Source organism: Physeter macrocephalus, chromosome 12, assembly GCF_002837175.3.
Source record: "Physeter macrocephalus isolate SW-GA chromosome 12, ASM283717v5, whole genome shotgun sequence".
Lineage (NCBI taxonomy): Eukaryota > Metazoa > Chordata > Mammalia > Artiodactyla > Physeteridae > Physeter > Physeter macrocephalus.
The window spans coordinates 9,558,648-9,581,312 of record NC_041225.1 but is presented as its reverse complement, the minus strand read 5'-3'; the positions used below and the strand labels follow the sequence as shown (position 1 = coordinate 9,581,312).

General features: G+C 36.5%; 1 protein-coding gene across 1 annotated transcript in view; it reads right to left on the bottom strand.

Moving 5' to 3' along the window:
- Nucleotides 1-22,665, bottom strand: part of DNAH6 (dynein axonemal heavy chain 6) — a 300,028-nt gene that overhangs the window by 214,920 nt on the left and 62,443 nt on the right. The window contains exons 9-14 of the mRNA XM_024129964.2: nucleotides 22,066-22,234; nucleotides 19,742-19,858; nucleotides 15,522-15,722; nucleotides 6,240-6,360; nucleotides 2,576-2,727; nucleotides 724-876 (exon numbers count right to left, since the gene is read on the bottom strand). Coding sequence (XP_023985732.1) covers nucleotides 724-876; nucleotides 2,576-2,727; nucleotides 6,240-6,360; nucleotides 15,522-15,722; nucleotides 19,742-19,858; nucleotides 22,066-22,234 — 913 coding nt within the window. The remainder of the gene's footprint in view (nucleotides 1-723; nucleotides 877-2,575; nucleotides 2,728-6,239; nucleotides 6,361-15,521; nucleotides 15,723-19,741; nucleotides 19,859-22,065; nucleotides 22,235-22,665) is intronic.

Here is a 22,665-nt window from a genome sequence, read left to right as displayed (position 1 = left end):
TGTGTGTGTGTGTGTGTGTGTGTGTGTGTGTGTGTGTGTGTGTGTGTGTATGGGAGAGAGATAGAGAGACAGGGAGAGAGAGACAGAGAGAGAGAGGGAGGGAGGGAGAGAGCAGACCCCAGCATTTGTGTTACTTGAGTCCCCGTATCTGCTGTATCTCCCTGTCCCACCTCCCTGTTTAAGCTAAAGTTGGGTTTCTTCTATTCCTAATTGGAAGGTTCCTGACTATTATGCAAATATAGGTTAAGTAGGATCAAGACTTCCATTATGACTAATATCAAGTTTACAATTCTATTATCATCTATCACAAATAAGAATTGCAATAAACTGGGGTTGAGAGTATTGGCTTTGTGGTCAGAGACCCAAGTGTAAATTCCAGCTCCACTACAAAAAGCTCTGTGATCTTGGACAGCATAACCTAGTTTGGTCCCTGTTTCCTCATCTGCGGAATGAGAATATAAATTCCTTATACTTCTTAAGTTTTTGCAAGGATCAAAAATGTAATGTATGTAGAAAATGTAGTGCATTCCCTGCTAGTAGTACGAGTTTGATCAATGTTAGCTGTCATTACTACTGTGATGTAAGGCATATACTTACTTTGCCTGAAAGTGTTTTTGATATTCTGACAGCTGTTTCCTGACCTTCAGTCCCTCAATTTCTCTTACTTGCCTTCCTTACTCACCATGAGATCCGGAATAGTGAGTTATATAAGAATCAACTCACCCTTTCCTGAATTTCATCAAGAAATACTAAGTTGTTAACATATTCTATGGTGGTAGTTGGGACAAATTCAAGTTTATATTCTGCATCTTGTGCCTCAGAGACAAGGGCATCCACTTTTTTCTTGCTTAGACGAGGAAGCATATAATTTAGCACCTAGGAAAGAAAAAGGAACTGTGAATCATAACTTGAGTATTTCCATTTTATTACATATTTTAGATAAATTCTAATTGAATGGCTGTTAAGTTGGAAGGTATTGGAAGCAGTAGTATATGTGAAAGGGCTGTTTTTTTTCACATTGAACCAATTGGAAGGGCTAGTTTTGAAGATAATTTCTAGAACAAGCTGGATTGCACAACTTATTAAAAAGTTTGCCTAAATGCTCTGATCTTTTGTAAGTGCCCTTTCTGCTACTTTGCCCTGTAAAGTGAACATTGTGATGCCCTCCCCAGCATCAGCTCCACTTCTTTCCTGTTGGGTGGTAGTAACGTGGTTTGGAGGAAACCGATCTCCCCTTTAGAAACAAAGATGGAGTCTGATCGGTCATAAGGCAAATATGAACATGGCTTCCTTTGGCTAATGTGATCGGATTAGGGCGAACCTCTGACCTTAGCTGATCCAATTAAGTAGAAACACAAAACTTTTGTTTAAGGCTGAGAGATCTTTCATGTTCTCTCTCTCTGGACATGAACAAGGAAATAATTAGCCTATGGAGCTTTTGATGGCCATTTGAGAAATGTGAAGGCATGTGAGCTTTAGGTTGAAGCCAGCACATCAGAAGGCTTGGTATAGAGAATGAAAAGAATCAGGTCCTCAGTAACACTACTGAGTCACTAGATTACACCTCCCTGATGGCCATCCACCCTCTGGACTTTTTAGATGCATAGCCCATACATTTTCTGATTGCTGAAGCCAGTTTGAGTTGAGTGTTCTTTGGCCTGGTATATAGTAGTGCTCAGAAGTGCTCAGAAATGTTTGCTGAAATTGAATTCTATATTTTTTTCTTTTGCAACAGATGAAGCAGCAAAGCTCTAGAAGAAAGCCCAATGCCATACAACGAATTAGTGACAATAGATACTAGCACTCAGGCCTGCAGCCTTTTAGACAGGGCTCTGTCTTCTTTCATCTGTACGAGGGGTCAGCAGACGTTTTCTATAAGGGCTGAATAGTAAATATTTTAGATTTTCAGGACATATGGTCTCTGTCACAACTACTCAGATCTGCCCTTGTATTGAGAAAGCAACCATAGTCAATGCATAAGCCAACTGTCATGGGTGTGTTCTAGTAAAACCATATGTACACAACAGGTGGCAGGCTGGACTGGTCCTGTGGGTTGTAGTTTGACAATCTCTGTTCTACACCATTGTCTCTCTGGAGGTATTTGACAGTATATATGACTCGAAAGGAAGACCTGAAAGTTATTGCAGAAGCAGTCAAATTTCCTCAGCTCTACAACCACCAAAATATAATCAGATCTTTAGGGACAGTTTCAGATCAGGAAATGGTCTCCTAAACTTTATCTCAGTATCCTAGAATCAACCAGCATTCCCACTAGGATCCTGAGCTGTTACAGTGGTGTCTCTTCTGTAGGAAGTCTTGAAATGCTCCAACAAAGGAAAAAGGAATGGGTGTAAGAGGCTAGTCTGAGGGCTGCTGTTTCCTCACCTGAAAGCTGATTGTGCTTGGGACAGAAAGAAGAAGATGGGACTTTTCCTAGAAATTAAGGATGCACAATAGACTAATGTTAACTTTAAATATTTGCAATCCTGGAAAATAAAGATAGGTTATTTGCAAGAGAAAAATCATAAAATAGTTGTAGAGACCATAATTTAAAATTTTCTTAGTTCATAGTTACCTCCAAGCATCGCAAAGGTGATGGAATTAGTTTTTCTTTTAGTTGCTTAGTGTCAATGAGCAGCAATCCTACATTCCTGGTGCGTCTTAGAGCTACTGCGTCCTTGTGCTGTCTGTGATATTTTTCCAGTTGTTCACTAAAGAACTTAACATCTAGGTAAAGTAATTCATATAAAGCATAAAACATATGTATTGGATTTTAAAGGATCATTATAAAGATATATTAAAAATCATTGCATTAGTAAATTTACATACATCTTTATAATGTATTATCCATATGTAGAGGACCTTGTGTAACTTTAAAATGTTAATTCATAATGCTGTATATTTTATTCTTGAAACTAATATTTAATAATGTAAATATGTTCTCTGGCTCCTGTTAAGAATGGCACATGAAAATAACTTGTAATTGCATTAGAGGATCTGGTTTAGAATGGATTAGATTCTAGAGTCAGGTTGGTTTGAAGTTGGCTTAATCTAAGGGTTCTCCCACATGGTACCTCAAAGTAAGCATTCATCGAGGCTAAGGCTTTGTCAATTTGTGTCCACCATATATTGCAGTTGAATTTTGATAATATTCTTATCGCCATTTTCTCCCTTTTCCGAACCAGTGGAAGCCTGATTATCTTGAATACACTTTTATCATACTCTTGGTCAAAAACAGCTCTTACTAATACACATATAATACTAAACTACTTTACCCATCTTTCAAAATCCTGTAGCTCTCGGCCTTTAAATATTTAGTTAACTTTATTTCCAATTACTCTCTCTGCTTGAGTCAGATTGATTTCCTTACTGCTTCTTGTTTTCCTTCTCTAACCCTCCCCTCTACCATCCCAAAGAGAAAAGGCTGTTGATTCTTGCCTTTATTCATATCATCTTCTCTCCTGGATACAAGGGAGAGTTTGACACAGTATAAAGAACACATCAGGGACTTCCCTGGGGGCACAGGGGTTAAGACTACTTGCTCCCAATGCAGGGGGCTTGGGTTCAATCCCTGGTCAGGGAACTAGATCCCAAATGTATGCCACAACTAAGAGTTCACATGCCACAGCTAAAGAGCCCACGAGCCACAACTAAGACCCGGAGCAACCAAATAAATAAAATAAATATTTTTTTAAAAAAGAACAAATCAGACAAAGTGTTAGAAGACCTAGGCTCAAGTCTTTAACCCATCTGTGGCCTTGGGTACGTTAGTTGATCTTTCTGAGCTTCGGCTTCCTCATGATACAAAAAAGGGATGACAATTATCTGTCCTACTCATTTCAGAAGGTTTTGATGTGTGTATTTTTGAGAACTGACAAAATAAGTATATCAAATGATCTGAGAAGACTTCTGGTAAGGAAACCTGTATAATGTTGATTGGTCAAGTATTTTCCAAACTTATTTGAACACAGAGTCTTTTTCATTTTTCATGGTATCATGTAATATCCTTCAGAATAGTGGTTCAAGGAATACTAGCTTGGGAAACACCAATTTGGTCCAATACTTTCATTTTATACATGAAGAAATTTAGATCCTTCAAGGTTAAATGACTTGGCCATGGTCATATATAGCTGTGTTCAAAGGGAAACAAAAGAGTAAAGCTGATAGAAGAGTTCTCTCTTTATGAGATAGAGGAGAAGCGGTTTGTACAATAGTTAAGCACACAAACTTTCAAGTCAGAGAAAATGATTTCTAAACCACTAACTAGCTGTGTAAACTTGAAGTTACCTTATCTCTATATATTTTCATTTCCTTATTTATAAAATGAGAATACTCTCCTCATAGAATTATGAGGATTAGATGAGATGCCTGAAAATCACTTAGCACAGTACCTATCATAAGTGTTCAGGAAGTATAGAAATTATTAGTAAACACTGACATTTATAGAAATTCAGGGGTGAGATATGGCTGGTTAGTTCAGGAAGCCAGAGTTTGTCCCCTGATCATCTTCTGGGGCTATACAGAGGTCAGTGTGGCTAAAAGTTTGGTTAAACAGACATTTGTTAAGTGTAAGTGTCTATAATATGTGATAGGCAGTGTTAGAATAGATTGAGGGAATATGATAACAGGCAAGGCATGGTATCCAAGGGGCAAAGCTACATTCTATTAACCTCTGGCTAACAGTTGGGTTCGAGGTTTAGGAAGTACCAGGGAGTTCCTAAAAAAGGAGGAACACAACGTTTAGGAGTCCAGACCAATGTACTCCAGAGTCCCAGAAAACAAACAGCTAATATCTATGAGACCCTGGTTCCAGGATTGGATAGAATTGACAAGCCAAGGCAGGACTAGAAGAATGGCAACCTGGGAGCTTGGTGGCCTCATCCAGATGGGTGGCTGGTGAGGGAGTAAAGTTATCCAATGTGAGGAACATGGTAACAGGATACTAGGAGGCCTTGGCTCAAGGTTATGAGTATTAGATCTAGGGGATTAGAACTGGTTATTTGGATTAGGCCTACTCCATGTGCTGAAATGCCAGGTTCCACACCTTACTGCCACCCTGGTGCCATTGTGTCCCTGTCAGTTCCCTTCAGTTCAACACACACTAAGTCTCAGTGTGACAGTGTTGGTGAAGAACAGTAGAAATGAACTTGTCTAATTTTGTTTTCTAAAGTAAGACCCCACTTCGGTTTCTTGAGCAAGTCAGTGTCTTGAAGAAAAGGGTCTGTTTCAGATTTTTAAAACTTAAGGGACATAACAAGTGAATATAGTGCCTGCTCTTGGACTAGATTCTGGGTCAAACTAGCTTCAAACTGCTTTATTTGGGGGATTCTGAATAGGGAGTACATGTTGATATTAAGGAATTGTTGGTTTTTTTTATTAGGTGTGATAATATTAATTTGGTTCTGTAGGAACATGTTTTTTAAAGATGAATATTGAAGTATTTCATTTAGGGATGGCATGTCTAATTTACTTTAAAATGCTTCAGCATAATAAAAAGAATGGGTTGAAACAAAAGCAAAACAATTCACAGAAAAAATCAGTGTTGCTTTGTGAGGCAAAGTATCAGAGTAATCATTTTTGTGCATAAGAAAATAAAGGAATAAAGCCAGCTCATGAAATAAAAAAAGAATACGAATGATATGCTTCACATTTTAAAATGGTAATAATGAATAATATATAATTAATTTTTGTAAACATTTGGGAACTTTCCTGCCTGAAATTTCACTTGGGTATTGTAATTTTATTTCCTTTTGTTGAAGATAATGAGTTTAATAAAATAATTTCCCTTCAGATCTGATTTCATGACTAAGAGTTGTGGATTCATACCCACCAGGTTACAATGTGGCCACAGAAATAGAGTAACTTGAATTCCTGAGACACATGTTGCATTATGTAAACATTTTTTAAAGGAATCTCAGAGGTAAACATTCCTTTTGACTCCTTCCCATGTAAAGGCTATATAACCTCAGCACTGGTACAACTTGATGCTAAAAGATAAGCTTTTGGGGAGGAATTCCTTCCCATAATATTCTGAAATAAAACAGTAACAGTAAAACTAAAGAAAAAAAAAGTGTTTCTATAGCAAATAATCTAGAAATGAATAAATTCTTGAATTTTGTCAGGCCAGCTCTTTGGGGCTACCATTTCTGTCACCATACACCACCAAACAGAAACGTAGACAATGATAAACCTTGATATACCTGTCAAACATAATTAGTAAGGACAAACAGAAAACTTACCAGGTTCTTGAAGTTTAAGAGCTTGTAAATCAAGACTTTCATTTTCCTTGAAGAATATCTGAAACTTTTCAAACGTAGCTGCATATAATTGAGCAGATTCAAATGCTGCCTGTATGGTTTCCTAAATGTTATAAAAAAACAGACAAAACTCTATTTTTCCTGTGAAGAATTCAATTCAATAAAACTGAACAAACACAGATGCCTTCTCTGTGCCCAACACTATGCTTTGACCTGAGGATACGTAAGTGAGGAAGGATACCATCCTGGAGGACAAGAAGCAATTAATGGATTCTCTTATGAAACTAAAAAACAAAAAAAAATACACCTTCAAATCTGACTTTCAAAGAATTGTTCCTTATGATTGAAGGGAGGCACACCTGTAATTTTTTTACCTTCATGGTGAACTTATACATCACTAGTAAATATATGGCAAGAGACAATGTCTATTTATTTCCCAAACTGCACATTTTATATCTAGGTTAGTGTTTTTGAGCAAAGGCAAAACCATTTAGCATATTTACAAAATTACTTGCCTAATCTCATTATTAAGTTCTCTGTGCTGGCAAGTCTCCTATTCTAAAATGTCTTCATAATTTGCCCTAATAAAATCCTTTCCCTCCCCTCACTTAACCTTGGCTCCAACCTCCACTTCCCCACAAAGTTTTTCCTACAATACCCATGTCAATACATGTTATCATAGTTCAATGCCTATGAACAGCAGTTAGGATCAGTTTGTTGTTGGTCTTGGTCCATTATTCCCTGGCTGCACTCAATGGCCTTCCCTTACATTTCCTACTGAGACTTCTTGCAAATGACTGCAATTTGTCCCAAGGAAAACTAGAGATGATCAATGGAATTGCTCATTCCCAACACATCAGTGCTAGGGTATTGCTTTATGGATTCAGACTCTTGCTTTAGGGATAGTGGGTAGCAGTAGAAAGTCTCATTACAAACAATAGCACACACCCTGGATGGCTTAGTTATTTGTTCATTTATTTCCTTTTAATAGGATCTTATAAAATCTTCCAGAATGTTTCTGCTGTTTATTTCTTTACATTAAAAATTGAGGGGAAGAAACTATGTCCAAGTATGTCTCCTTTGAGAAGATGTGCTACATATATACAATGGAATATTACTCAGCCATAAAAAGGAATGAAATAGTGCCATTTGCAGAGACATGGATGGACCTAGAGAAAAACCTATTTGTTTTTCTTTTTCTGATTTACTTCACTCTGTATGACAGAGTGAAGTAAATCAGAAAAAGAAAAACAAATAGGTTTTTCTCTAGGTCCATCCATGTCTCTGCAAATGGCACTATTTCATTCCTTTTTATGGCTGAGTAATATTCCATTGTATATATGTAGCACATCTTCTCAAAGGAGACATACTTGGACATAGTTTCTTCCCCTCAATTTTTAATGTAAAGAAATAAACAGCAGAAACATTCTGGAAGATTTTATAAGATCCTATTAAAAGGAAATAAATGAACAAATAACTAAGCCATCCAGGGTGTGTGCTATTGTTTGTAATGAGACTTTCTACTGCTACCCACTATCCCTAAAGCAAGAGTCTGAATCCATAAAGCAATACCCTAGCACAATGAAATAGTGCCATTTGCAGAGACATGGATGGACCTAGAGAAAAACCTATTTGTTTTTCTTTTTCTGATTTACTTCACTCTGTCATACAGAGTGAAGTAAATCAGAAAAAGAAAAACAAATATCATATAATATTGCTTATATGTGGAATCTAGAAAAATGGTAGAGATGAACTTATGTGCAAAGCAGAAATAGAGTCACAGATGTAGAGAACAAACTTATGGTTACCAAGGGGGGAAGGGGCAGTGGGAGGAATTGGAAGATTGGAACTGACATATGTACAGTACTGTGTATAAAATAGATAACTAATGAGAACCTACTGCATAGCACAGGGAACTCTACTTAATACTCTGGGGTGACCTAAATGGGAAGGAAATCTAAAAAAGCATGGATATATGTACACATATAACTGACTCACTTTGCTGTATAGCAGAAACTAACACAATGTTGTAAAGCAACTATACTCCAATAAAAATTAATAATAAAAAAGAACATCCTTTTCCCCACAGCAAAAAAAAAAAAAAAAAAGTATATCTCCTTTGAGCAGATCTAATAGTCTCTGATACATGATCATGCAGGTATTAGAAACACAATGGGAGGCCTGTAAATGGAAAGCTCCACCAACATGTTCAAAATATGATTTTAAACCTCACAGGAAATTGGCTGGAATAGTACAAAGAATTCCATATATCACCACTGAAATTCCTTAAATTTTAACAATATATCACATTTGTTTTATCATTCTCTTTCACTCTCTATATTATTTTACCCTGAACCATTTGGAAGAAAGTTGCAGACACAGACATTTTCACCCCTAAATATTTCAGGGTTTATTTAATAAACACAAGGATATTTTCTGATAGAACCATAGTATAATGACCTAAATCAGGAAATTAGCATTGATATTAATACTATTATCAATTACAGATCTTATACAGATTTGGTCATTTGTCCCAATAATGTCTTTCATAACAAAATAAAAAACCATTTTTTCCTGGTCCACTATCCTATCCAGGATCATGTATTGTATCATGTATTGTATTTCTTGTATTGTATCTTGTCACATCTCTGCAGTGTCCCTTAATCTGAAAAATTTCTCAATCTTTGTCTTTCGTGACCTTTAACATTTTTGAATAGTATCTCCTGTGTATGTTATACTTCCTAATGCTTACATTCAGTTATACATTTTTGGCAATAATACTACATAAGTGATGTATGTTCTCTGTGAATAGTGTCAAAAGGCACAGAATGTTGATTTGTCCCAGTACTGGTGATGTTAACATGTTAGTTAAGGTGGTGTCTGTGAGGTTTCGTTCCTGCAAACTTACTATTTTCTCTCTTTAAATCAATAAATATTCTATGCAGAAACGCTTTGAGACAATATCCTTTTCCTCATCATATCTTTGCATACTCATTTTAGTATGAATTAGAGATTCTTGCCTATTTCTATAGCGGTGATTTTTCTTTATATTTTCCTTCTACGTTTACTAATTGGCATTTTACTGTAAGGAAGAGCTTTCCATTCTCACTCCATTCATTCATTCACAAAATGGACTCATGTATTCTCATTTTATTCAAAGACTGTTATAATCATTACTTATTTTAATGGTCAAATTGTCCCAGGGAGACCCTTCAAGTTCGCTTGTTAATTTTTTCTGCATGTCGCCATTACTCCTTAGGCACCTTCTTATTTTTTGGTTCAACAATATGCTCTGGACTTCTCTTGTACTTTCCCTGCCCCAGGTTTTGAATAAGCCATTTCTCCAAAGAGATTTGGTTCCTTTTGATTTGGAATGATATATAGAAAACAATGTGTGGACACCAAATATGCTCATTGTTATTAGGATGTCACTGCTTCTAGGCCATCTCAGCAAGCAGATCTAGGATACACACAAACACCCCACATAAATACATATATACACAAAACCCTATACATAGTGCTCTTTCTATCGATCAATTAAAGATCATGAGTTCATAACTCCAGTTCCAATATAACACCATTCTGGTTTTTCCTCTTCCATATTTGGATGAGGATGAGTAACCTCATTTCATTATCCACAATATTTAGTTATTTGCTCAACTCCAGAATACACAGAAAGTCATTTCAGAATTGCTAACACACTAATACCACTATGAAAAACAGACTAAGTGGAATTCAATATTTATTATAGTTATAGTGGTCTTTAGCTTAAGGGTATATGGGCAAAATAGTGTGTTTAAAAGTTACTTGGTTTAGTTTTTTTCCCCTTCCTTGCAGTGTGGTTATGTTATTCATTTGAAATATAGTCTAATTCTTTTGTTTTCATTGTATTCTATTTTAGGGTTTTGTTTCCCCATTCTTATTGATTTTTAAGTGCTATATTAAAAAGTATACTCAGAACTAAGTGTGACTTTTCCCATCTTTTCTACTCCATACCCACCATCCTGTCTACACCATTCCCACTGTCTCCTCTAGGTAACAAATTTCCTTACTTTCTGGTTTATCTCTTCTCCCTCCCTATTTTCTGACATAAAAAGTAGCACACTATAGACATTCTTTTCGACTTTGTTTTTTTCACCTAACATTATATCCTGGAAATCACTCCATATTAGTTGGTAGATATTTTCCGTATTATTTTGTTCAGCTGCATAGTCCTCCTCTGTGTAAATGTACCATAGTTCATCCTATGTATTTTGGGAGTTTCTGATATTTTATAAAAATAATAATGTTAACAAAATCTAGTGCACATGTACTTTTGTACTGTTGGGCATGCATCTTCTGGGTACATATTTAAAGGTGGAATTGCTGGATCAAATGGTAAATACATAACATGTAGTTTTGTTATATACTGTAAAATTCTCCATCATTTGCATTCTCAAATGCCAAGTGTGAAGAGCATTTGTTTATCCATAGGCTAGCCAATGGAATGTGTTGTCATACTTTTGAATTTTGCTAATCTGATAGTTGAGAAATGCTACCTCAATTTTGTTTCCATTTGCATTTCTCTTATAAGTGAGGTAGAATATGTTTTCATGTGTCTAGGTTCTTGGTTTTGGTGAGTTTTCTCTCATAAGTTTTGACCATTTTTCTACCTAGTTTTGGTCTCCTCCCTGTTTCCCATTGGCAAGAGTTATTCATGTATAAAAATATTAGCCCTTAGCTGTGATTTATATGCTGCAAATAGATTCTCCCAGTTTGTAATTGTATTTTTACTTTGTTTATATTTTTTTTGCCTTGCAAAGTTTTAAAAAAACTTTATACCATCAAATTTATCAATTTGTGCTATTATTGCATCTGGATTTTGAGTCATAGTTAGATAACCTTTCTTTATGAATAAGATTATAGAAGAATTCACCCATGTTTTCTTCTAGAACTTGTATGATTTAAATAAATTTTTAGATCCCTGATCCATTTATTTTTATATACAATGTGAGATATGTATCTAACTTTAACTTTGTCCCAAAGGCTAATCAGTTATCCCAACACTATTTATGAAAAAGTCCAAATATATCTCAGTGATTTGAAATACATGTTTTTTATTTAATAAATTTTCATATGTACTTAGGTGTATTTCTGGATTTTCTATTCTGTTCCACCGGTCTGATAGCCAATACCACAATCTTTTAATTATAGAGTTTACATTTAATACTTGGTAAGAATAATACCCCAAATAGCTTTTCTTTTTTAGGGTTTTCCTAGCTTCTATGCATGTCTATTATTGCATATAGGCTTTACTATAAACTTATGCTCTATGATAAAGCTTATTAGTATTTTTATTGGCATTGTGTTAAATTTATAGATTAACCTAGGGAGAACAGATATCTATTATGCTGAGTCATTCCATCTAAGAATATTTCTTTAAGTCTATTTTTGTGTCTTCCAGAAGCCTTTAAGAAAACTTAAAAAGATATCCTTATATAGGTTTTTTTTTAACATTTCTTATTAAGTTTATTCCTAAATATTATATATTACCTGCTTTGTTGTTATTACAATGAAGTTTTTTCCACCAAGCATTTTCAGTATTCTAGAACAATTTATGTGCTATTGTGAATATCTGGTCTTTGGAGAGTTGATAAAATTCCCCTGTGAAACCATCTGGGCCTGGTGCTTTTTACAAGGTATTTCTTTGATAACTTCCTCTATTTCTTCTGTGGAGATTGGTAAGCTTTCTATTTTTAATGTGGTTGATTTAGATTACCATGTTTCCCTAAAAATACTATTTAATCTAGTTTTCAAATTTATTTGGATAAATGTCTGCAAGGTAATCCCTCATTTTTTTTTCTGTTTAAACGGTTATTTCCTAGTTATTTGTCATTGATTATGTTAGTTAGGACATCTATACCCTTATTTATTTTTTTCCTACTTGACCTGCCTTATGATGAGAGTTGCATGTTAAAGTCTTCTATTCACAGTGTTTCTATTTATGGTCCATTTGTGTCTCATTGCATCTCTTTGCCTTTTGCAAGTGTTTCCTGTATATATATTCGGTGCATAGAAATTTATAGCCCTGACTCATAGGATCACAAATCTTGCTTTCTTATTGTTTACATTTGTCTCTACACCACTGAGAACCACTTCATTTTCAGTCGTTCTAAAGAAAGACTAAACGTCCCCTACCAGGGTGGTATATTTGTTACAATTAATGAGCCTACATTGACCCATCATAATCACCCAAAATCCATTGTTTACATTATGGTTCACTCTTGGTATGGAACATTCTATGAGTTTGGACAAATATATAATGACATTTATCCATCATTATGGAATTATACAGAGTGTTTTCACTGTCCTAAAAATCAGCGTTTTGCCTCTTCACTCTCCCACCCTCAACCCCCTGGTAACCACTGATCTTTTTACTGTCTCCATGTTTTTGCCTTTTTCAGAATGTCATATAGCTGGAATCATACAGTATTCCCATTACACATATGTTACACCTTTTGAAGTTGTCCTACAGTGTTCTTGGATAGTCTGTTCTGTTTTTTTCAGTCCTTGTTCTCTTTGCTTTTTGGTTTTCAGGACCTATTGATATATTCTATGGCTCAGAGATTCTTTCCTCAGCTGTGTCTAGTCTACTAATAAGCTCATCAAAGGCATTATTAATTTCTGTTATGTTTTGTTTTGTTTTTTACCTCTAGCACTTCTTTTTTGTTCTTTCTTAGGATTTCCATCTCTCTGCTTACATTGCCCATCTGTTCTTGCATGCTGTTTATCTTATCCATTGGAGCCCTTAGCATATTAATCATAGTTGTTTTAAATTCTGGGTCTGATATTTCCAATATCCCTGCCATGTCTGGGTCTGATGCTTGCTCTGTCTTCTAATTATTTCCCCTTATTAATGTGCCTTGTAACTTTTTTTTTTGATAATTGGACATGATGTATTTGGTAAAAGGAACTGCTGTTAATAGGTCCTTAGTAAGGGGATGGTATGTGTCAGGGGAGGGGATATATTCTATAGTCCTTTGATTAGGCCTCAGTCTTTTAGTGAGCCAATGCCTCTGAACTGTGAACTTCATAAATATTTCTCACTTTTTTTCTCTCTCTCCTTAGGTGGGACAGGTGGCTAGAGTGGGCTGGAGTTGTGTATTTCCCCTCCCCCAGGTAAGTTAGGATCAGATAATACACTAGCAAATTAGGCTCTGGTTAACTAGTTTCCTCTGAGGGTAGGCCTTGTTAAGAAGAGGGTGCTCTGACATATTTCAAATTATTCCTTTTCCCCTCTCCCTGCTGGAAGCATGAGAGAATTTTTCTCTAATATTTACTGTGAGAATCTGGCTGAGTTCTTGCAGGTAAATTTCATAATAATGTGGGGGTTCCCTATTACTGGGTCCCTGGAGTTTTTAACTCTCAGAGCTGTTCACACTGAGCCTCCAGCAATTCATCAATTACAGTTCACGTTTTCCTGTCTGGCACTGGTTCTCACTGAGGTTACTGCTCATAGTCTCTGCTCTCAGAAGCCATGACTCCTGTTTTCATCTCTCTGTCTCTCCAATCCTGAGGGCTGTGGTTTCCCCTGTGTCCTCCCCTCTATTACAGATCCTATAGCAGTCTGTTCAGTCAGTGTGTTCAGCTTTTTACTTGTTAGAATAGATTGGCAACTTCCAAGATCCTTACATGTGGATCCAGAAAAAAGAAGATCAGTCCTTTTACCAAGTTATCTCTTGTTTGGATGAAACTCATCCCAATTTCATACAAAATCCTGATCAGCACCAAAAACCCTAGGCTCTTGCCTTTTTAAAACTATTTTTCTATAACCTTGATATTTGAAGGACTAGCTTGGTTAGATAAAAATTATTGATTCACATTATCTGCTCTTGAGTTTCATTTAAAAATGCCGTTCCATCATTGCCTTTCTTTATATGTTTTTTTTAACATCTTTATTGGAGTATAATTGCTTTACAATGGTGTGTTAGTTTCTGCTTTATAACAAAGTGAATCAGTTATACATATACATATGTTCCCATATCTCTTCCCTCTTGCATCTCCCTCCCTCCCACCCTCCCTATCCCACCCCTCTAGGTGGTCACAAAGCACCTAGCTGATCTCCCTGTGCTATGCGGCTGCTTCCCACTAGCTATCCACCCTACGCTTGGTAGTGTATATATGTTGTTTTTGAGAAGCCTGATGCTAGTCTAATTCTCTTACTTTTGTAAGTTATTTTCATTGTGCTGTGAGACCTGGAGGAATTTTTCTTTAGCTTTAAAAGCTAATAGTTTTAAAAGGATGTATCTCAGAGTTGATTGTTCTAGGTCAATTTTCCAAGGCACTCTGTGGGCCCTTTCAATATATAGATTCACATTTTCTTTTCTTGGACTATAGTTATGTGTTTGTTCTACCCTTTGTTTTGTTTTTCTCCTTCAGACACTCCAATTATACGTATGTTATTTCTTCTTTGCCTGTTTTCTATTTCAATTATTTTCTCTCTGACCATTTTTACTTCTATCTCTAGCTTATTTTCATTCTCCTGATTGTTTTCCTGTCTTTATACTCATTATTACATTTTCATTTCAGGTTATTCTCTCCGGCATGATGCAATTTAGTCTTGATTTCTGAGATAATTTTGTCTCTTTTAAAAAAATTCCATTTTTATCTTAAATTTTGAATTTTTTTGATTTAATGTTGAGGCCATTTATTTTATAGTGCAGCTTTTGTTTCATGTTTTTTGGGAGGGAAGAGAAGGAATATTTTAATCTTCACTTTCTATTTTCTCCTTATAGTACCTTCTCAGGTATTTAATATATTTTAATTTCTTCAGCTCATGGATTTGAGTGATTTACAAAATTTATAATTCAAAGGCATTCTGTTTTGTCAGTAGAGCAATGTGCAGATTATTTTATTTTATTTTTTGGTTGTGGGGAAAAAGTTGGGTGTATTCTGGTTTTCTGGTTCTTTTTGTCTCGCAGGGCCTTAAATTTTCACCAGTTGCTCTATTTTCCCTGTACCACCCAATGTTCAGTAATGTCTCTTCCTCCTTTTTAACCTTATTCCCCCCCCCCCCCACAAAGTGATACCATCTTGAATAGCTTGTACTTTTAAGTCTCTTTCTTATAATCAGTGCTCTAATCTACCAGGTCTTAAAAAAAATCACTTTAGCATTTAGAGATTAAGTAGCATTTAATCTAAAGATAAGACAGGAAGAAAATATGTTACCCAGTTTCTTAAAAATCAAAAATATTATAAAAATAGTTTTAGTAAAAGAAAGTATACCTTTATTTGAAAGATAATTGTGTGAAAATTCTTATCATCATCAAATACTGCTGATAAGCTTGGACCAAATCCACAAGTTTTTTCTTCCAATTTGTTGTTAATGTAAGGGCTGGTAAAAGCATCAAAATATGAATCAGGCACAAGATTAGGAACTGATAACACAGTGTTTCGAAAATGATTAATTGCGCCTGAAATACCATCCTGTTGGAGAGAAAAGCACAAACATAAATGTAAACACACACGGTTATATTTATTAAAAGTTTTGAATTTTCTAAACTGCTAAAATAAATAAGAATAACTCATTCAACAATGCCAGGTACTGCGCTGACTCTGAATATATGACAAATCAGAAGACACAGCCCCTGTCTTCAGGAAATATGTTTTCTAATTGAAAGAGAGGTAGATAAGCAAAAAGTTGCAACACATTAAGATGAATATATTACATTCATTTGAAACAGGAACAAAACACAGAAAAGTCATAAGGGAAGGAAGGCCAAAGTATGCCTAAGAGAATCAGGGAAAGTTCAAAAGGTGGGTTAAAAGTTCATATTCTTTGAGCAGTAATTTCCATCCTAGATATCAATCCTAAGAGAAAAAATTAGATATGTAAACAATGATTCATGTGGAAGGGCACTCACTGAAGCATTAATTATAATAAAAATTAATTAGAAAAATCCCTTAGTGTTCAAAAATAGAAGAATGGTTAAGTTATGGTATATTTATATGAATGGAAATTAGGCATCTCTTCAAAGATTGATTAATGACATGGGAAAAAGCTTATAATGTAATTTAAGTTAAAGAAAAGAGCAGGATGAAACTGGTGTATAACATCCCATTTTAAAAATGTATGTGTGGGCTTCCCCGGTGGCACAGCGGTTGCGCGTCCGCCTGCCGATGCAGGAGAACCGGGTTCGCGCCCCGGTCTGGGAGGATCCCACATGCCGCGGAGCGGCTGGGCCCGTGAGCCATGGCCGCTGAGCCTGCGCGTCCGGAGCCTGTCCTCCGCAACGGGAGAGGCCACAGCAGAGGGAGGCCCGCATGGTAAGTTAGGTGTGTTGGTATATCAGTATGTACTAAAACAAGATTGGAAAAAAAGTATAAAAATGTTAAAAGGTTGTTTCTATTTCTGACACATGGTATTACAGATGATTTTAATAATATTTTTCTGTGTTTTTCAAGTTTGATGAGCATGAATTAATTTATAATTTATAATAACATATATCTAAATGATATAAAGGTACTTCTTGAGAAGAGTCTTAAAAGACGAGCAGGAGCTTGTCAAGTATACAAGACGGGAGTACAGTCCTTGTAAGTCATTGTATATGAGAGGCCCAAGGGGGGCTGGCAGGTCTGGGTGCTGGAGCATAAGTGTCAGTGTGGAAAAACGCAGTCATGATGCAGTCGGCCCCTTCTTGAAAGGCCCTGTGAGTGATGCTGGGTTCCAGTGTTAGCCGGTGGTCTGGCATTTCCCAGATTGTGACCATGGACTACCCTGAGTTAAAAGGGTCCCAATGTCAAGTAAGTTTGGGAAGAAACCTTAGGTTAAACAGGATTTTCCTCTGGATCTACTAAACAGGATTTTCCATATTTGTTAATATGCAAATGCATATCACAAACCCTTTTCTCCTAGAATGCCTATCAACATCTCACAGAGCATCCTATAGACAATGAAGAAATTTAATTTTAAGTGACATGATCAGATTTGCCTATGAAATAATCTTGCAGTCAGCAATGTAGAAAATGGACTAGAAGGAAGAGGGGCAGGCAGGTCAGAAGAGACTATCACAGCAGGCCAGGTAAGAGGTGATGAGGTTCCCATCGAGGGGAGGTGCAACTAAGGTCAACATACAGGACTCACTGCCTTGATCTCAAAGAGGTAAGGGAGGATCTAGGATGACTCCTGGATAGCTGGTTTGGGCATGTGGATACTGTCTTTCATTGAAATGGAGATATGGAAGGAGGAGCAAGTTTTGGAAGAAGTTGATAAGTTCAATTTATTTTGGTGAGTTGGAGTTAATTGTGGAGATTTCCAGATGGCTCCAAGTCTGAAGTCTAGAAGAAAAGTACACAATGGAAATATTTATTTAAAGTCACCATTCTAGAAGTGGTAGCTGGAACAACAGGCATGGACACAAGCCCCCAGAGGAACATAAAAAATGTGAAGAGGAGGGAGCCTTTCAGGATCACAACAGTCAAAGGTCAGACAAAAAAAGTGGCTCCAAAATAGAGTACTGAAAAGGAAAAAAATGTTGGCACAGGAGTAAAACTATGAGAAATTAAACCAAGGGGGGAGTCTGTTTCCAGAGGCGGGAGCAGTAAATAGAGTCATATGCCACAGGAGGTCTGTCAAACACAATAGGAAAGAAAAGAGCTGGAAAATGTATGTTGGATCAAGTATTAGGAAACCATAGTTAACCCAAGAAAGAACAATGTCAGATGTCAAGATTTAGGTATATAATTTTCCTTTAGACGAAGCTGTATGTGTGTTTGAAATATTAAGACTAATGACCAAAATAAGAGCGAGAAAAAATAGAAAATTCATGAGTGATCCACTCATGGCAGTTTATACTGCCCTTGGCTAATTTGGGATTACATGAAGCAAAATCTTATGTGTGGTGTGAACACATGAACATGCTTGGCCTATGACTTCATGGGTAGGCATTAAAAACACCCCTGTGGGGAGTTGGACCCTACAACAGGAAATATGGAGAATGTTAAGGTTTTCAAGGCTTAAGGAGAATAACCAGCTGCTTGCTGGAGAGAGCTTTCTTACATCATCTGCTGCACAGAAACCTCTGCCTTCCACGTGAAGGCCAAGAGCCTCTGGCCCGGAAGGGACATGAGAGCCCAGTGCCTCTCTGAGTGGGACCTCCTGAACGAAGGTCCAACCACAGGGAACTCAGCAGTCTGCTTGTCCTTGTAAATAACCTAAAATAGCCTGATGATCTGATAAATTACAGAGTCATAGACTGCTGGAAGAGGAAGCAACCTTAAAACTCATCTGCCTCCTCATCTCACAGATGCATAAACTGAACCCCAGAGACATAAGTGGTTTCCCCATAGGAGTAAAGTCAAGACTAGAATCTAGAGATTCTGAGTCAAGACTAGAATCTAGAGATCCTGACTACTGGTGCTTCTGTACCACAATACACAGCTGAGGGCAGAAAATATAGACTCTGATTGGTTTATTAATCTATGTCTGTACCCAAATGGGGAAGGCAGAACTCTAAGATGGCTCCCAAGATCCCCTCTCCCTGGTTTACATGCCCTGTATAATCCCCTCCTCTTGAGTATGGGGGGATCTGTGAATGTGATGGGATGCCACAGCCATGATTATTTTATATTACAGGGAAAGCTGAAGGGACTTTGCAGATATAATTAGGTTGACTTTGAATTGGTCCAAAAGGTGATTATCCAGGGTAGACCTGTCTGAATCAAGTGACAGCCCTTCAAAGAGGGATTGGGCCCTTCTCAAAGGATATTCTCCAGCTGGTCTTGAAGAATCAAACACCCATATTGTAAACTGCTTATAGAGTTGGCCACATGAACTATAGGAACTATAGGTGGTTCCTAGGATCTAAGGGTGGTGCCCACTGGACTTCCCTCAAGAAACCAGGGACTTCAATCCCACAGCTGCTTAGAGATGAATTTTTTCAACAACCTGAGGGAACTTGGAAGTGGATCCTTCTCCATTCAAGCCTCTAAGGAGACCTCAGCCCAGACAATACCCAAAGGGCAGCCTGCATGGAGAGGCCCTGAAGTGGAGAAGAAGCTAAGCAGTGCCCAGATCCCTGACCCATGAGACTGAAGTAATAAATGGCTGTTGCTTTAAGCTGCCAAATAGTTGGTAATTTGCTGCACAGCAGTAGATAGAAAAAAACTCTCAGATGCAACATACTTTAAAAGATTTCAAAAATGGTACTTACAGCGATTTCTTGGAGGGATGCCTCTAGTCAATTTTACATTTTGTATAGCATATGTTCTCTCGGTGGTGTACCCTACCAAGCCCCTAGTCTGTCTCAAGTTAAAGAAAATGTGCTAAACTTTCAGATACTTTTTATGTAGATGCCATGCTGTGTGCAGAACAATGCTTTGTCTTTTCCTTACGACCCTTTTGGAGAAGGGACAATAGCAACCCTGCCAATCATTTGACAGTAGAACAGTTGCTTCATTTTCCAAAAAGGTATTTATACATGGATGTTATATGAGGAAATACATACCAGAAAATCTTCCAAAGGAGGCTCAAAGAGCAGTGACTGGACTGTCAAAATCAGTTCTGTGACAAACATGGGAATGAGAGATTCATCTTCTTCCTGCTTCTCCAACACGGGGACCCCCTGAAATGAGCACTTCTGCAGTGTTATAAAGATATAAGTACCAAGGTCTAAAATAAAAAAACCTCTGTGTTACAGAAGGCACATAAACTTAAGCTTACACAATTAGCTGATGTTATAATGTTGGCATGTCTTTCAAAGAATACTACCATAGAAATTAAAAAATAAAGGCAAATATGGAAAGACTACATGACAGTGTAAAACTTCTCTCCTTGTAAAAACGCTATCAACAATGTGGAAAGGCAAACAACAAACTGGAAAAATATATCAGTAATGTATATAGTAATACAGATAGAAGGTTGTTTATATTTAAATAGAAATATACTTGATATAGTCAATAGAAATATATACTAATAACATCATAATTGATATTAAATAGAAAGATATTTAAATAGAAAAATGGGCAAAGGGCATAATCTGACATTTTTTAAAGGAAATATCAATCAACATCCTCCTCCTTCTCTTCCTCAAGATATTAATAGTTTATTCAGTAACATTTATTGAGTATTTACTGTGTGCCAGGCAGTGCTAACTATTCATGTAAATCCCACACCAATCATATGCAGCAGGTATCATTTTTATTCCCATGAGAAAACTATGATCTGGAGAAGGTAAGACATTTCATTAAGGACACACTGGTTTGTAAGTGGCAGATCAGAACTGACACCCAGGTCTTTCTCATCATGAGACCTATACTCTTATCCCTGTACTGTGGTGGCAGTTAAAGGAATATAACATTTAAAAGTGACATATTACTTTACATCCGTCAGATGGACAAAGATTGAAATGAATGATAATATCTAGTGTGCATATGGCCAAAGACTCCTTCTCGAACATTGCTAGGAAGATTGTAAAATGACACAAAACTTTCTAGAAAGTTATGCATCAGTTTCAAAAGCCTTAACAAGTGAGCACATTTCTGATCCAACAATTCCACATCTAGGAATTTCTTCTAAGGGGAAGAATCAGAGATGTATGAAAAATGTATAGACAAAGATATTCATTGCAGCATTATTTGGACTAGTGAGAAAGTGATCAATAATAGAAAATTATTTACAAGATGTATAATACATTTCTATTTGAGAATGTTATATGGAAAAATACATATTGACTTGGGAGATTTTTCATAATACATTGCCAAGTGGAAAAAGTAGGTGATAAAGCAGTAAGTAAAGTATGATTCCTTTCTTTCCCCCTTGGAAATAGTTAACTTGGTATAGCAGAGGATGCTTTTCTTTGTATACTTCTGTGTTTTTCAGATTTTCTGCACTTAGCATATATTGCTTTTATAATTAGAAAGATAAATGTTACTTTCAAAATGTGGTAGTATTGAGGAAAAAAAAGGAATTGAGAATAGGGAAGGAGAGAAAGTAATGAAAAGGAGTATGCATCTAAAATTCAACTTTTGGAGAAAAGGAAAACTATGGCAAAGAGCCACAGGCCTTGAAACTGCATATTGGGTCTCCTTGGCGGATGCAGAGATATGAAGGTAGGAAGCTTGATGAAACCAGATATGCATGTTTTGCTGTGTTTTTAGGTATCTGTCATGGATGGAGCTGGAGAAAAGCTTATTGGGCTATCAGATAAGCTATGTTAGAATGCACAAATTTGTACTATTTAATCCACAAATTTGTACTATTTAATCTCAAATGTCTCACATTACTCTGTGTTTCTAAGATCAACATCCTCCTAAGAGGTTATTCACTGAAAGCACAAAGGTTTGCTCCCATGATTTGCTTCTTGTCGCCTCTAAACTATGGTTTATCTCTTTCATTTATACCACCTTCCCTGCTTCTCTCTGCCAGTTCATGCTCACGATGACTCCTGAACTGTAAGTTTCTTGGGGGCAAGTATTCTATCTATGCTTTTCATCACCGTGTACCCAATACCCAGCATAGGGATTGGTACATAGTAAATACTTAAGGAATATTTATTGAGTGAACACATGAGGAACCTTTAGCAAGTGCCTGTGAGACAGACTGCAATATTCAGTACAATGGATGCTTTCTCTGCTATTAGATACTTGCTGATAAGCTGATTTTCATTCTGTCATTTCATGTGTGTATGGTAGACTCTGATTATACTGTGAAATCCTCTAAGCATTTCTCCTATTTTTCCAGTACACAGAAAATAGCATAATTCACAGTGCATAGTAAGCACTCCTCAATAAATGTTGACCAATGAATTTTCTTAATTGTGTCTGAATATACCTTTTTATCAGCGACTTCAGGCTTCTCTTCTGTAATCCATTTCTGAATGACATCTGCTGAAGGTGTCAGTTTTAACTTGTCAGTGAGATAATTCAAAAGGAAGCTAGCAGAATTTACGGTTAGGACATGCATTGTGTTCTCAATTAGATAGTCATTTAGACGAATAAAGCTTGAAAAGAAAAAAAAAATACTACCCTCAGAATGGGAGAAAATATTTGCAAATGAAGCAACTGACAAAGGATCAATCTCCAAAATATACAAGCAGCTCAATATCAAAAAAACAAACAACCCAATCCCAAAATGGGCAGAAGACCTGAATAGACATTTCTCCAAAGAAGATATACAGATTGCCAACAAACACATGAAAGGATGCTCAACATCACTAATCATTAGAGAAAACCAAATCAAAACTACAATGAGGTATCACCTCACAGCAGTCAGAATGGCCATCATCAAAAAATCTACAAACAATTAATGCTGGAGAGGGTGTGGAGAAAACCGAACCCTCTTGCACTGTTGGTGGGAATGTAAATTGATACAGCCACTATGGAGAACAGTATGGAGGTTCCTTAAAAAACTAAAAATAGAACTACCATACAA